Genomic DNA, 13345 nt, shown 5'->3' with positions numbered 1-13345 from the left:
GGGAGGGGCGGGAGGCTGCAGGAGTCGACGGAACAGATGCGGGCCTGGGGGGAGTCTCTGGAGGTGCGGTCAGATGCAGACAGGAGCCTCTCTGGGCGCCGTTGGGAGGACGGCCTGGAGGGGAGGCCTGGGGTCAGTGTGAGAGTCCAGTTTGGAGGGCATCGCCTGGGAGTGGTGGGGGGAGGTGAAGGAGAGAGGGCAGAGGCTGCCCACCCGCTGCGCTGGGGCGCTGAGAGCGGGAGTAGAAGGGGAAGGGGAGTCCCAGGTGGGCCCTGAGGCGGCACAGTCGCTGGGAGCGGCTCTGCGTGGACGGTGGCAGCACTCATCCCCAGCTCCCTGCCCGAGGCTCGCGCTGGCAGGGTGGAGGGGCAGGGGGACAGCTCAGGCCTACCCCCGGCGCCTCCACTCAGGACTCCAGTGGGCTGAGCTAGCCCACCCAGGACTGTGTGAGGACTGGCATGGGGAGGGGGTGGCTGACTGAGGCTGGGGGTGGGCAGGGAACCTCGCCTGCTGCTTCCTGGGAGTCAGTGGCCTCAGTCCCTTGGTTCCTACAGCTTTGACGGACAGTGAGGGCTTGGGGACATGACCGGGGACACACGTGGACGATGGAAATCTCATGCGTGTACCTCTCAAATGTTGTGGCTCCCACACACACACAGGAGACCGAGGAGGTCGAAGTCAGTGGACTTTATTTGGAAGAGGGAGTTTTCTGCTGTTTTTGATGGGATGGGGGTAGGGTGAGGACCGGCAGGGAGGCACGGTGAGACCCTGACCACCCAGGATTAGTTCCTTCACGTCTGCAAGTCAGGCAGGCCAGGCAACCTACTGGGTAGAACCCACAGCCAGGATGGGCAGCCCCCAGCCACGAGGAGTCGCCTTCAAGGGGCAGCTTCTCCGAGTAACCAAGTAACGCCCAGTGAGTCACTCGGGCTGGTCAGCGGGCACTGGGAAGGTGGCCAGAGCCGCGTCTGGGGGGGCGAGCCCAGCTACTACAACAGCAGGAACAGCAGCAGGTGGGCCCCAGCAGGGGGGCCGTGGTCAGAGCCTTCCTGCGGCCACTGCCCAGCCGCTCGGCCTCACAGACGTCCCTCTCGTCTCGTAGCCTCGTGTTCAGCTCCCTGGGGAATAGGAGTCCAGGAGTTCTGAGAGGTCTCAAGAGGCAGCATTCCTAGGTGGGGAATGCAGGCACGGGCTCTGGCGCTCCCTCAGACCAGAAGAGAGGTGTCTGCCTGGAGCTGCATAATGACGGATGGAGGGCAGACACAAGGAAGGACTTCCTCGCAGTGGGATGGGGCAGTGAGAGGGACTGTTTGGGAGCTAGGAGCTGGGCTGACGCACCTGAGCAGTTCCAGTTGCCGCAGGAGGCTGAGCTTCTCTTTCTGCATGTTCCTCGAGACCGCGACCACGTCTCTGCAGGACGGAGGTGGTGATTTGGATGCAGGGAGGCTCCTCGGGGTGCCCCACGACCCCCTGGAGGACCCTGCCCCACGGAGACCCTGGAGGCGGGGCTGGGACGGGGTGGGATGGAAGCCCTGGGCTCCAAGCGCGACCCTTCTCGGAGTCCGCCCCTGAGGGCCCAACCCCAGCCCCGCCCCCCAGCACCGTTGGGTTTGCTCCCGACGGCCCAGCAAGTCGCTCTCCAGTCTGCGGAGCTGCTCTTGCACCCCTTCCAGTTGCGCCCGCAGCGCCTCGTTGGCCAGCCACAGCTGGGCGTTCTGCGCCTGCGCCTCCAGCTGCTCGGTGGTCCGGGCCTGCAGCTGCTGTTCCAACTGGGGTGTGGGGGGATCGAGGCTGGAGAGAACCCCCCCACGTCCCCGGGATGCTGCGTTTGCCCCTGACTCCCAACAATTCCGGGGCTGGGAACATAGGCCCAAGGGCCTCAAGGACGCCGGGGAGTAGCATGGGGGACGGTGAGGATGAGGCCTGGGCTGGACCGCTGTGCACGCCTCCCGGCCGGGACCGCCAGGCAGCCGCTCACCTCCCGCTGCCGCAGCCCCGCGCGTTCCAGCTCCTGCTCGCGACTCTGCAGCTCCAGCTCTAGGCGGCTTCTCCGCTCCTCCCGGGGGACGTCCTAGGACGCGCGGGGACACCTGAGCCCCCTTGGCGGCGGAGCGGCAGGGGCGCGGGTGGGACCACTTCGGAGAAGGCGGGGCCGGGGAGACCCGCGCGTCCGGGGTTGGGCTGGGCGCGGGGCGGCGCTGCGGGCCCACCTGACTCCGCAGGCGCCGGCGCTGCTCGCCAAGCTGCCGCTCCATATCTTCGTACAGACATCGCACCGCCCTCTCGTGCTCGCTCTCCCGCCTTCGGGAAACCAGGAGTAAGACAGCTGCTTAGAACCTGCCAGCGGTACAGCCCTCGGCCCCGCCCCTACCACCTCGCAGAGCCCCTCCGCCTGGCCCTCAGGCCGCCCCCAGCCCCCCAGCCCTCACCGCCGCAGCGCCTGCTCCAGGACCTCCCGCTCTCGGGCCGCTTCCTCCAGGCAGGCCGACGCCTGCATCAGAACGTCCTCGAAGGAGCCCAGCAGTTCGGGTCGCTCACGCTGCAGCTGGGTCCAGAGCGTCCGAATTGCCCGCTGCCTGGGGGTGGGGGTGGAGGTGGGCGTGGGGGTGGGGGGGTGGGAGGGCAGAGGCTGAAGCTGAAGCGGGGACTCCCCACCCCACCCTGCAGGGTAAGAAGCCCCCAGAGGCCCCCGTAGTCTTGCACAAGCTGGGCATCCCTCTCCTGGGTGCTTTCACTCCTGTGGGGGGCCTGTGCCTGTGCGGGGCTTGTGTGGCCAGGAGGTGTGTGTGCGTGGGGTTGTGTCCTTGTGTACACAGGGCTGTGCCTGTGCTGGGCGCAGCCCTGGCTGCTGCCTCCTGAAATGCAAATTCTGTGGGAAATCAGGCCCGGCACACAGTAGTTGCAGCTGAGAGGGAAGGAGCGGCCCAGACCTGGTCTAGGGACCCTGCCTGGGAACAGACACGCAGGCAACGCGGACAGGCATCATGCAGGCGGACAGAGAGCAGGTGAGGGTGACGGGAGCCGGGCCAGTGCCGACTCACTCGCCCAGGACCCGGGCCACCCCCAGCTGCTCCAGCGCAGAGCAGAATCTCTCCTCGTCCTCCTCCTCCAGGGAGCCCCGGGGGCCTCGCACATCCGACCAGCCCGCCTCGAAGGTTTCCTCTGGAGCCCGAGGAGCCTGGGAGGGCAGAGCACCCGGGGCAGGCTCCACCCCCACCAACTTCCCTGTGGGCATGGGAGGGAGAGATCAACGGGCTTTGGGTCACCACCTCCAGCCCAGCCCACCCCCGCCCCCCGCATATCCTGCCCTTTCTCTGAGCCCAGTTTCCTGTTTTTCTTCCTTATTCTGGTCCGATTCTTGTCCTGGGAATGGGAGGTGACAGCTGGGCTCGGGCCAAAATGAGGCATGCCTGGCTCCCAGTCCCACCTGGGTTTGGGTCAGGGATCAGGTCATCTCCACATATGCCACAGCATCTGGGGGGCTTCCCGTGGTGCCTGCGTGTACAGACACCAGCCTGTGCTCCGGAGGGAGGCCAGGGAGAAGCACGGCCTGCCACCCTTGTGGGCTGTGGGCCCCACAGAGTCCCATATGTGCCAGCGGAGGGTGTCTGAGCAGCGGGGTAGGGGGTGGGGCTCAGGGGCCGGGCTCACCCAGGCCAAGGCAGAACTCCCGAGCGGTGAGGAAGCCGGTGTGCGCCTGGTCCAGACTTTCGAACACAGCCTCCAGCTGTTCGGGCGTGAGGGGCAGGTCGCTCTGCAGGCCCTGGCCGGGCAAGGATGGCAAGGCTGAGTAGCCAAGGTCAGCCCTGGGGTGGGAGGCCTCTTGGAGCTGGGGGCTCACCTGCAGGTCGTGCCGGGTGATGAAGCCCTTGGCCTCCTTGTCGCACAGCAGAAACAGCTCCTGGGCCTGCTCCAGTGTCGCTGCCAGTGGCCCTGGGGCGTGCCCCTTGTCCCACCCCTCCTCCTCCTGGTTCTCCCCAGCCCCAGGCTTCCCGGGGCTGGCCATGGCGGGGGTCTCAGCCTTGGGCACTGTGAAGCCAAGGAGAAGTCAGGGCCTGAGCAGAGCTGAGAAATGAGGGGAGAGGAGAAGTGTAGGCAGAGAGGGTGACGGGCAAAGGTGGCTGAGGGCTAAGGTGGAGCGGTGGGGATGGGAAGGTGGAGGCCCAGAGAGGAGGGGCAGCTGGGGGAGGTGTGGCCCAATTGCAGGTGGTGGGGCTGGCGCAAGGTGGCATGGGTGGAGCCTGCAGGCTCAGGGCCACCCAGGGAGCCAGCCGGTGCACGAGAGGATGTGCTGGGGGGCGGGGGCAGGGGTGGGGGGGCAGCTATAGATCTTGTGATGGAAAATGAGGAGGTGGGGGCTTGGGTGAGAGAATGGTCAGCCGCAGAGAAGCTGAACAGGTCCTGGAGTCGGGGCCTGGAGACTGGGTGGGCCGGGCTGGGCCAGTGGGAGTGTCAGCCTATCCCGGCTGATAGAGTCCTTAGCCTCTGAGTCTGGGCCTCTGGGCCTTGCTTCCAGCCAGCTGGCAGGCGGGGGAGCTCCTCCCTCCGTGCCTGCAGCCCCGCCCACCGGCACCAGGCCCCAAGGGGTGCAGGTGCAGGGTCCAGCCTGGGCCACGATGCCTTCTGTGGCCCTTGTCAGGAGCAAGCTCAGAGTCTAGCTTAACAGGCTCTCCTGCTGGCACTATGCTCTCCGCCAGACTGGCCTCCCTCCCCATGGGGGCGCCCTGCCCCCTAATCAGACCATCTGTCATTCCCACGACACCTGGACCCCAGAGTTCCCAAAGCTAACCCCCAGCGTGGCGACAGTCCCCGGCCTGGGACCCTCTGGTCCTCGCCCCCCAGTCCAGGACTGTGATTCTCTCTCCCCACCCATTCCTGGGGGATGCGGGAGGCGACCTCCAAGAGGGCAGGGCTGAGAAAGGCAGAGAGGAGGGGACACAGGGGCGGAGACGTCTCCGCCTCACGCCGTCGCCTTCCCCGGGCGGGCTCCATGGGACCGGGGGACCATCCAGCCGGAAGCTGCACTGTGGCCGGGCCGGGGAGCGGGGGGGGGGGGGGGGGGAAGGGCTGCCTGAGCCCCCGCACCCTGGGACCTAGCCCACTCTGCCCCTGCAGTGCGTGTCCCAAGGGGCCCCGGAGCCCCTGACCACGACACGCGGGGATCGGCGCGCCTGGCGGTGACGGGGGTTGCGGGGCCAATGCGGGCGGGGGGACGGGCCGGGCGGCTACCTGCGAGCTTTGCCACCGCACCTGCTGCACACCAGGCTGTTCTCCTGCGGGCACCGGGACCCCGGCAGCGATGGCCCTGGCGGAGCCGCTGCCGCGTCCCGTGTCCCCGCCTCTCGGCATTGCCCCGGTGGCCCAGCGCTCGCCTCATAGCCCGCCCCGCCCCCGCATACGGCCCGACCCCCGAGTGTCTGTCCTTGCAGAGTCCGAGCGCAGAGTGGGGGGATGACCCTGGGGACCCTTCCTGCACAGGGCCAAAGTTGGGGGGCAGTCCTCAGGATCCCGATTTAAGGCGCCAAAGTGTGTGCACGAAGAAGGCAGGAAATAGACCAAAATATTCTCAACGCTTTTCTCTAGAAGTGGGGTGACTTTCCTTTCTTCCCTATACTTCTCCAATTTTCTTTTTCCATTTTTAAACAATAAACGCGTACTATACAAGAAGATGGTACTTAAATCACCGGCATAGATGCCTGTGCGTGTGAGGGTGAGTGGCTGGGGGTGGGGGGAGCAGAGGGAGGTCCTCATCTCAGCAGGTGCCCCAAGCACTCCTTTGGGGGCACAGCCCTGACTCAGGTTCCTGTTGGGGTAGGGCTGCCAGAAGGTTCTGGGTGGGGCCTGTGTGTGACCTTCCTGAGGTGGGGGGGAGAAAAATCCCGTCATCTTCCCAGGGGTCCTCCTCCCCGGCCCCAGCCTGGCACCCACCTGGAGGGTCTGGCCTGGCAGAGCTGTCCGGGCAGCGCTGGGGTGCTGGAGGCCTCTGCCTCTTCAGGGGCCTGGGATCCTGCTCAACTAGAACAGATTGGGCCTATAGGACAGGACCTTGAGACCAAGGTGGGGGTGGCCCCTGGCACAGGTGCACAGGGACTTGCTGAGCCGGCTCTCCCAGTCCTGCAGTCGCACTACCGACCATTATTGTTGGCTGGGGGCTACTGCCGCTGCCCCATGCCTCGAGGAGAAAGGGCAGGAGGGCAGGTGCCGGCTGAACCCGGCAGGACTAAGCGCTCTGGACCTCCAGCCAAGTGCCCAGCTCTGCTCAGGCGCCCGTTACCCCATGGGCCCTTGTGATCACCAAGGAGGGCTGGTTACATCCCCTCAGACTGCCCAGGCAGGGCAGAGAAGGCCTTCGGGAAACCTCATCCCCCCCAGAACAGGATCCAGCCCCCTTTGGTGCACACCTCGCCCCGCCCAACGTTCCAGATCCCTCCTGTATACCTGCAGGAGACTGGGGACACAGTGGGGGGGGAGGGGGACAGGGGAACGAGGTGTGTGCACCTCGCAGTGAGGCTCATGGGTGACAAGGGCAAGACCCGCACCACCCACAGAGCCTTGGGCCAAACACCCCCAGTGGAGCAGGCCCCCAGAGCTCAGCTTGGGAAATCAGCGCCACGCCCCCAGGGCACCATGGAGCAGAGGTGCAGACACCACCTCGGTAAGAAACTGAACGGTTCTGTTTTTATCTTGCAAGGATCTTGGTCCCCGATACTTCCACTGGCCCTTAGAAAGCTGTGCCCAAGGGTCCCAGGCAGAGGAGCAGGCTGAAGCCTAGGAAGCCCGCAGTGCTTTGAGGGGGGAGCCCCAGGCCCGGCTGGCAGGGCCGGAGTGCCAGGCTCCAGGAGAGCGGGAGCCCAGGAAGTACTGGCCTGAGGCTGGACGCTGTGGGGGTCAGCTGGGGGCGGCGGGGGTGGGGAGGCGTCACCAACGAGTGAAGGAGGTAAGGCTGAGCGGCGGCATTTATTACATCTGCTTTGGCAAAAATAAATAATTCACACACATGCTTCGGCCAAATGAGAAAAATGTAGAGGGAGGAACAGGTGCAAAGTTCTCAGCAGTAATACTGCACTCGCGGGTGTGGGTGCTGGGCAGGGGCCGCAGGTGCAGGAGCCCCCAGCCCCAGGGCGGGGCCTGAAAGGGGAGGTTAAGGCACAGACAGGGGGCCCTCTGCGAGGGGAGGCCTACTCCACTCCCCTCCCTCCTCAGTGCAGCGAGTTAGTGGTTGGTTGACAGCAAAGCCCCCTCGGGCAGCGTGAGGGACCCCCATCTCCTCTCTCTGCTGGCCCCGGGGCCCCGCCTCACGGGGCAGGGAAGCTGGGGGGCCCGGCCCTCGGCACCGGGGGCGGGGAAGGCCGGAGCGGGCGGCTCTCAGCAAGGGGGCGAGCCGGGCGGGTGCTGCGGGGACACGAGGGCCGCGCCGGCAGGGGTGCGCATGCGCAGGGCGTCCTGCGGGAAGGCCACGTTGGTGCAGAAGAGGCCCAGCAGCAGCTGCCGCTGGCACTCCTCCCACTTCGCCAGCACGTCCCCCAGCGACAGGCTGTTGCGCATCCAGCTGGGCAGCGCCTCGCTGTAGACGGCACAGGACAGCGGCACGGAGGGCAGCGACCGGGTGCGGCGCAGCTCCGCCTGCTCCGACAGCCTGCGGGCGGGGAAAGGACCGAGGGAGGGAGGGAGGGCTTTCGTGGGGGCCCCTGAAGCTGCAGGCGGGGTGGACAGGGCAGCAAGGAGCTCACCTGGAGGGCAGGTGGCTGCCCAGCTTCCTCTTGGCGCGCATCACCAGGTACTGGCAGATGCTGCCCGTCTGCTCCTTCATCCAGCGGATGTCCTCAGGAACGTCGGGCAGCCACTCCAGCAAGCTGGGGCGGGGCACAAGGCATGGCCTCAGGGGCTGCGGCCCAAACCTCACACCCGCCCCAGCCCACCTCCGTCTGTGCCTGGCTTCTGTGCCCGACGTGGCATCTCTGCAGCCCCTTAAACCGGCCGCCTTTTTCTTCCCTCGAGTGCCCACCACCCGGGGATGACCCAGAGTTCGTCCCTGCACCCCTTCCCCCTGCCCCGCACCGGATGGTAAAGGACACGGCGCTCTCCAGCGGCAGAGTGTAGGGCACCATCATGGCCGTGGCCAGACGCACGGGCAGCATGTTGGAGAGCGTGGTCAGCAGATCCGTGGGTTCCATGCAGGCGTCCAGCAGGGCTGTGGGTGCAGGAGGGAGGTTGGTGCGAAGTCGGCAGGGGAGGGAGGCGGAGCCCAGGACCCCTCTGCCCCCCATCCCCCCAGGTCCCCCCGCTCCCGCCAACCCCACATGCCCTCGTTGAGCCTCGAGGGCAGGTGCTCGAGGATGTGATCCTCCCCAGGTGGCTGCAAGTGGTCCTTCACTCCGGTCCTCTCCGTGGCCACCTCGGCCTCCTGTGCGTCCTCATCCTCGGGGGCAGGAGGGCGGGCGGGAGGCAGCGCCAGCAAGGGGTCGGGCCGGTTCAGGAGGCCTGGGGTGGGGCGGGGGGGGGGGGACCCGATAGGCGATCAGCACGGCTGAGGCTGGCTGGCCCACAGAGGACGGCCACGCAGAGCCCACCCGGCTGCCCAGGCAGCCCCCACGCACCGTTCCGCCGCAGGAAGCGCAGGCCATCCCTGTAGCCCTGCTTGCACATCTCTCGAAGCACCTGAGGCAGGGGGATGCATAAACTGGGGCAGGGGAGCCAGCCTGATAGAGTCCCCAGTGTCCCTGAACCACCACCCCACCCTGCCCCACTGCAAGCTAACTTGGATTCAGGACCAGGTCCAGGGTGGACAGAGGCTGGATGAGTTGCCCCAGTGGAGAGGCTGTGCGGGCTGTAGCCGGGAGAGGCCCCCGGGGAGCCGCCCCCGGCGCCCCCGGTGCCCGGCGGGGAGGTCTGGCCTCACCAGGGGCTCGGGCGGGAACAGGGCCTTGGAGAGACGGTAGAGGTTGCGCAGGTTGAACTGGATGCTGGTGTTGGTGACGCGCAGCTCGTGGATGTTGGTGGAGCTGTCCTGTGGGCAGATGTCACTCTCGCCCGAGAACGGGGACACTGTGATGGTGTTCTTGAGCTCGTAGAGCGGCAGGTTGTCTGAGATGCCGCCATCCACGTAGCGCTGTGGCAGGGACGTGGGGTCACACGGGGACAGGCCTGCAGGGTGAGCTGGGCTGCCCCCCAGCCACCTCAGGCCCCCCCCAGTGGCTATTTCAGTTGGGCGTTTCACCCACTGGGCACTGGCCACTGAGCAGATGGCCAGACAGTGGGGGGTGGGGAACAGCCACAGGAAAGGTGCATCTGCGCAGGGCTGGCCTGGCTCTTGAGTAACTCTGGGGGAAGTGAGGCAACGGGCAGAGGCAGGAGTGAGGGGCCGGCGTGGGGAGGCACAGATGGCTTCCTCCCCGCCTCCCTGTCCCACAGCCCGCAGAGGAGCAGACTCTTGTCACCCAGGGAAGGTGCCCAGGAGATACTCACTACCCCCTGGAGGGAAGGAGGAATGAGGCCACAGTACACAGGGATGAAAGTGCTGCAGACGTTGGCCTGTGGGGCAGGGACAGAGGGAGACAGTGAGCAGGGGCCTTGGGGTCCCTACTGAACCCCCAGTGTGGCCCCCAGGGCCCACCTGGATGAGCTCCTCCTTGGAGTTGAACTGGGTTATAATGACGTTCTCGCCATCGGAGACGCGGGTCAGGGAGATGCCCAGGCGGCCGCTGGCGCGCTCGTGGCCGTCAGCAGGCAGGGTCTTTAGCAGGCAGCCCCGAATGATCTTCACCAGGTTGAAGGAAGGGTGCAGTGGGCCCAAGAAGCGCTTCCGGGCCTCCTTCGACACCTCAATGATGTTGGCGCCAGCCTCCCCTGGAGCAGCAGGGGCAAGGGTCAGGGGCCAGCACTCCTGGGCTTCGCACACTCCCCAGGGCTCCAGACCCAGGGTCCACGGCACAGACTCTCGGCACCCCTTTCTACCCTAGAGGAGTCTCAGCGTCCACCGTAGAGCCTGGCCCACAGCTGGGGCTTCTGCCACCTGCTCCTGGGGAGAGAGGGGCTGCTGGGAGGGCAGACAGCTGGGGCCACGACTTACCCTCTGCCCGTATTTCCCAACTGCCCGCCCTGATCTGTGAGTCACTGGGCCTGGCATGACATGGCGCCCAGCCCCCACCCCGGGGAAGGGTAGAAGGCAGAGGCTCAGCTCTGACCAGGCTCAGCCTTCACCGCTTGGCCGGATCCAGATGCACCGACCCCAGCGCAGCCCAGGGGCCCCACAGGCCCAGGGGCCTGAGGTTGGACGTAGCGGGGCCGCATCACTCCTGGGGAAGCACACTCGCATCCCACTGCAGCCAAGAGCAAGCAACCCCCCGACACTCCTCCTGGGGGCCCATGGGCACTGGCCTGGGACAAAGCCAGGGTGGGAGCAGGCCCAGGGCTAGTCAGGGAGCAGCAAGGCCTTGGGGAGGAGCTGAGGACCATCCCCCAGGTCAGGAGGGGGGCAGCGTGGAGCCAACACCCGCCAAGTTGTGGGGACTCCAGCTGCCCAAGACCACTCCCACCCGTGAGAAAGAGGATTCTTGGGAGTGGGGAGGGGGAGGCGCCATGGGACCATGTCCTCAACGAGGTACCACGGACCTGAGACCAGCACGGCGGTCTGGGAAGCACTGGCCTGAAAGCCTCCGTGAGGAGGAGGGGCAGGGCCACAGTGGTGAATTCCCAGGTCCCAAGAATGCAGAGCTGTGCTCCCTCCACCCCACCCTCCTCAGGGGAAAGGCCACCGGCAGGGTGCAGAGGAGAACACTGGACAGGCTCCTGATGGGCAGGGCATTCCAGAAGCTCATGACCCCTCTGTTACTTTGGCTGCCCTAGTCGGCTGGGGGCCGGGCAGCACTCCCAGGACTCCTGGAGGACTCCGTGTGCTGTAAACATCACTCGCGCTGGCCGCCGGAAGCGTGTGGGTGGAGGAAGCCGACTCCGGGGCTGCAGAGTCCTAAAGCACCTCTCACCCCACGGGGTGGGCAAAAACGTCTGGCCGCAGTCCACAGAGGGCCCGAGGCCCACAGTGGGCCGTGCGCCAGGAAGGCGAGGGCGGCAGAGAGCTTGAGCTGGACGGGCCCACGCCTGACCTGCCGGCTCCTCCTCTAGGCGCCCTCGGGAGGCACCAGGCCACAGTGCCCGGACGCGCTCCTCAGAGGCCAACCCTTTCCCAGCCCCGGGGCCATGGCAGTCCGGAATGCCGTAGCCCCAGGAGACAGTGACCGCTGCCACCCGGCCGGATGCCCGGGGCAGGAGGACGGCCTAGGCCTCTCCCCCGACTCTCGCGGTCCCGCCCACGAACTACTTTCTCTTTCCAACGAAAGAGCTCGTGCTGCACCTGCCCGCCCCCCAACCTTTGCGCCCGAGGGGCGGGTCCTAGGCGTCAGCCTCCGCTCAGAGGCGCGCAGGGCCCTACCCCAATCCCCGGGCACCCTCGGAGGAAAACAAGGCAGGCCCCGCCCCTCGTCGGCGTCCGGCATTGGAGCCTCGGTCGGGGTCCCGGGCAGAGACCCCAAGGCCCCCACGGTCCCCGCGGCCCGGCCCGCTGCTCTGTGCGGACGGAGCGGGGCGCTCCGCGCTCACGAAGACCACACGCCAGCCCCCGCCGGCCCCGCTCACCCAGGCAGGCCCCGGTGACCAGCGCCGTGGCCGTGAGCGCCCCGGCCGAGGCGCCGTAGATGTGCGTGGCGTTGGCCACCAGGAAGGACGCGTGCTCGCGGAGGCAGGAGGCCACGCCGATGTGGTAGACACCGAGGAAGCCGCAGCCTGCGAACGAGATGTTCCACGTCGTCTCCCTGGGGAACATCGCGGCGGCCCGCCGGGCTTCCGGGCTCCGCGGGCGGCCGGCCTCGCTGTGCGCCGCGCGCTCGCCGCTCGCTCTGGAGCCGGGGCCAGAGCCGGCAGGCCGGCCCCGCAGTCGCTGTGGCTCGCGGTCTCAGCCGGCGGAGTTGGAGAAGCTGCCGGGGGAGGAGGCGGAGGCGGCGATTTTAGCGGGGGGCGGGGCGGAGCCGGCACGCGCGGCCCAATTGGGGCGCGCGGGGAACGGCCGCGCCCTCGGGGCGGGCCCTGGAGCCCCGTCCCTGGCCCCGAGGGCCCACCCAGGTCGAAGCCCGGCCCCGAGGCCACGCCCCTCTCCGGAAGCCCGTCTCGACCCAGAGACCCCGCCCGGAGCCCCGGCCCAGGCTCTGAGACCCCGTCCCCGCCCCCCCCAGCACCACCTCGCCGCCCGCTGTCCAGGCCACTGGGCCCTGAGACGCGACACCTGCGGCCCCGCCAAAGACACTGGCCAGGCCCGGACGAGAGTCCAAAACCTTGACCTCCCGCTGCCTCCCCACCTCCCCACCCCGCCATCGTCGACGGCGGGAGGGGACACCAAGTGGCCCAGAGGTGTGGGGATGGTCGAGCTCAGGTCCAGGACGACCGCAGTCTGAGCTGGATACCCATGAGGGGAGGGCCCTGCTGTCTGGGCAGCATCCGCCCCCTCCCTCGGGGGTCGGCCTACAACACCAACCCGGGACACTGCGGAGCTCGCCGAGGGTCAGGGACCTGAAGGACCCACCGACTCATCCACAGACTTACTTACCCATGAACATACAGGGCGCACGCGAATCACACACAGACCTCTAGAGATAACACCGGCGTGGTAGACCACACCGGACATCCCGACCCAGCCCTGCCCGCCACGCGCCCAGCTCCACCTTGGCACTAACCTGGGTTCGACCTGCGTCCTGCCCCAGCTCCTCAGGCTGTGGGGTCTACGTGGGTATGACTCAAGCCCTGTCCCGCCTAATTGCCCCAACAGGTGGAACATTCCTGGTGATGTCACCTCCTGCCCGCTTCCGCATTTTTCTCCTGGACTGTAGGGCAGGCCTAAACTGGCTTGGATCCAGGGGCCAGCCCTGCACCTCACCCCACCTCCCAAACGAGGGGCTTGTCTGTGCTGGGCAGTGGGCAGCCAGTGTGCATCTGTCTCCCCAGGAACACTAGCTCCTCTGGCTGGAGCTTGGCTCAGGACCCAGCTTGGGGCTGCACGACCCCCAGCCCCGAGGCCCAGGTGAAGCCAGAGCAGGGCCTCCCCAGCACAGGGCCTTCTGGCGTCATGCCCCCCAGTCCTCAGCCTCTGTGCTCCAAGCCACCCATGCTTAGCACCATGTGCGCCTGGCATGGGGGCCAGCACGGGTGCCCGTGAGCAGTGAGCAAAGTCAACACAGACCCTGCCCCACTTGGGGGAGGGAGTGGGAGCGATGGTTTCTATTAAGTTCAGATAAGGACTGAGAAGGGCGAAGAGGCGTGTGGACACTATTAACATGGGAAAGCAAAGGGCCACCCACCT

At 67.1% G+C, this 13345-nt stretch overlaps 2 protein-coding genes across 13 annotated transcripts; both read right to left on the bottom strand.

Moving 5' to 3' along the window:
- Positions 1-672: 672 nt before the first annotated feature.
- CRACR2B (calcium release activated channel regulator 2B) lies at positions 673-6802 on the bottom strand. 12 transcript variants are annotated; one of them, XM_049713988.1, is made up of 9 exons: positions 5929-6802; positions 3842-4029; positions 3652-3763; positions 3042-3225; positions 2430-2576; positions 2211-2301; positions 1979-2071; positions 1339-1791; positions 673-1168 (listed from the first exon to the last, which is right to left on the bottom strand). In XM_049713988.1, exons 2-9 carry the CDS (start codon positions 4004-4006, stop codon positions 935-937), a joined length of 1479 nt encoding a protein of 492 aa, XP_049569945.1. In that variant the 5' UTR covers positions 4007-4029; positions 5929-6802; the 3' UTR covers positions 673-934. The 12 variants fall into 12 exon arrangements, with proteins under 12 accessions (XP_049569945.1, XP_049569948.1, XP_049569951.1 ...); XM_049713991.1 differs by lacking the exon at positions 5929-6802 and having other exon boundaries at positions 1339-1410; positions 1603-1791; positions 3842-4318; XM_049713994.1 differs by lacking the exon at positions 5929-6802 and having other exon boundaries at positions 673-1118; positions 1339-1410; positions 1603-1791; positions 3842-4318.
- A 136-nt stretch (positions 6803-6938) lies between these two features.
- PNPLA2 (patatin like phospholipase domain containing 2) lies at positions 6939-11969 on the bottom strand. The gene is made up of 9 exons (XM_004278092.4): positions 11632-11969; positions 9614-9846; positions 9466-9531; positions 8900-9109; positions 8598-8658; positions 8305-8481; positions 8059-8191; positions 7731-7853; positions 6939-7636 (listed from the first exon to the last, which is right to left on the bottom strand). The coding sequence occupies exons 1-9, from the start codon at positions 11816-11818 to the stop codon at positions 7366-7368; spliced, it is 1461 nt and encodes a 486-aa protein (XP_004278140.1). The 5' UTR covers positions 11819-11969; the 3' UTR covers positions 6939-7365.
- Positions 11970-13345: the final 1376 nt, after the last annotated feature.

Source organism: Orcinus orca, chromosome 8 (genome assembly GCF_937001465.1).
Source record: "Orcinus orca chromosome 8, mOrcOrc1.1, whole genome shotgun sequence".
NCBI classification, from domain to species: domain Eukaryota; kingdom Metazoa; phylum Chordata; class Mammalia; order Artiodactyla; family Delphinidae; genus Orcinus; species Orcinus orca.
This window is presented reverse-complemented; position numbering and strand designations above follow the sequence as displayed.

Coding starts and splice junctions, on each gene's coding strand:
- CRACR2B (XM_049713988.1), bottom strand. CDS start 4,006: ATGGCCAGCCCCGGGAAGCCTGGGGCTGGGGAGAACCAGGAGGAGGAG. Junction 2,577..3,041: donor GTGGCCCGGGTCCTGGGCGA/GTGAGTCGGCAC, acceptor CCCCACCCCCAG/GCAGCGGGCAATTCGGACGC. Junction 1,792..1,978: donor CGGGGCTGCGGCAGCGGGAG/GTGAGCGGCTGC, acceptor GGTTCTCTCCAG/CCTCGATCCCCCCACACCCC.
- PNPLA2 (XM_004278092.4), bottom strand. CDS start 11,818: ATGTTCCCCAGGGAGACGACGTGGAACATCTCGTTCGCAGGCTGCGGC. Junction 9,532..9,613: donor CCAAGGAGGAGCTCATCCAG/GTGGGCCCTGGG, acceptor CCTGCCCCACAG/GCCAACGTCTGCAGCACTTT. Junction 7,637..7,730: donor GGCAGCCACCTGCCCTCCAG/GTGAGCTCCTTG, acceptor CCCCGCCCGCAG/GCTGTCGGAGCAGGCGGAGC.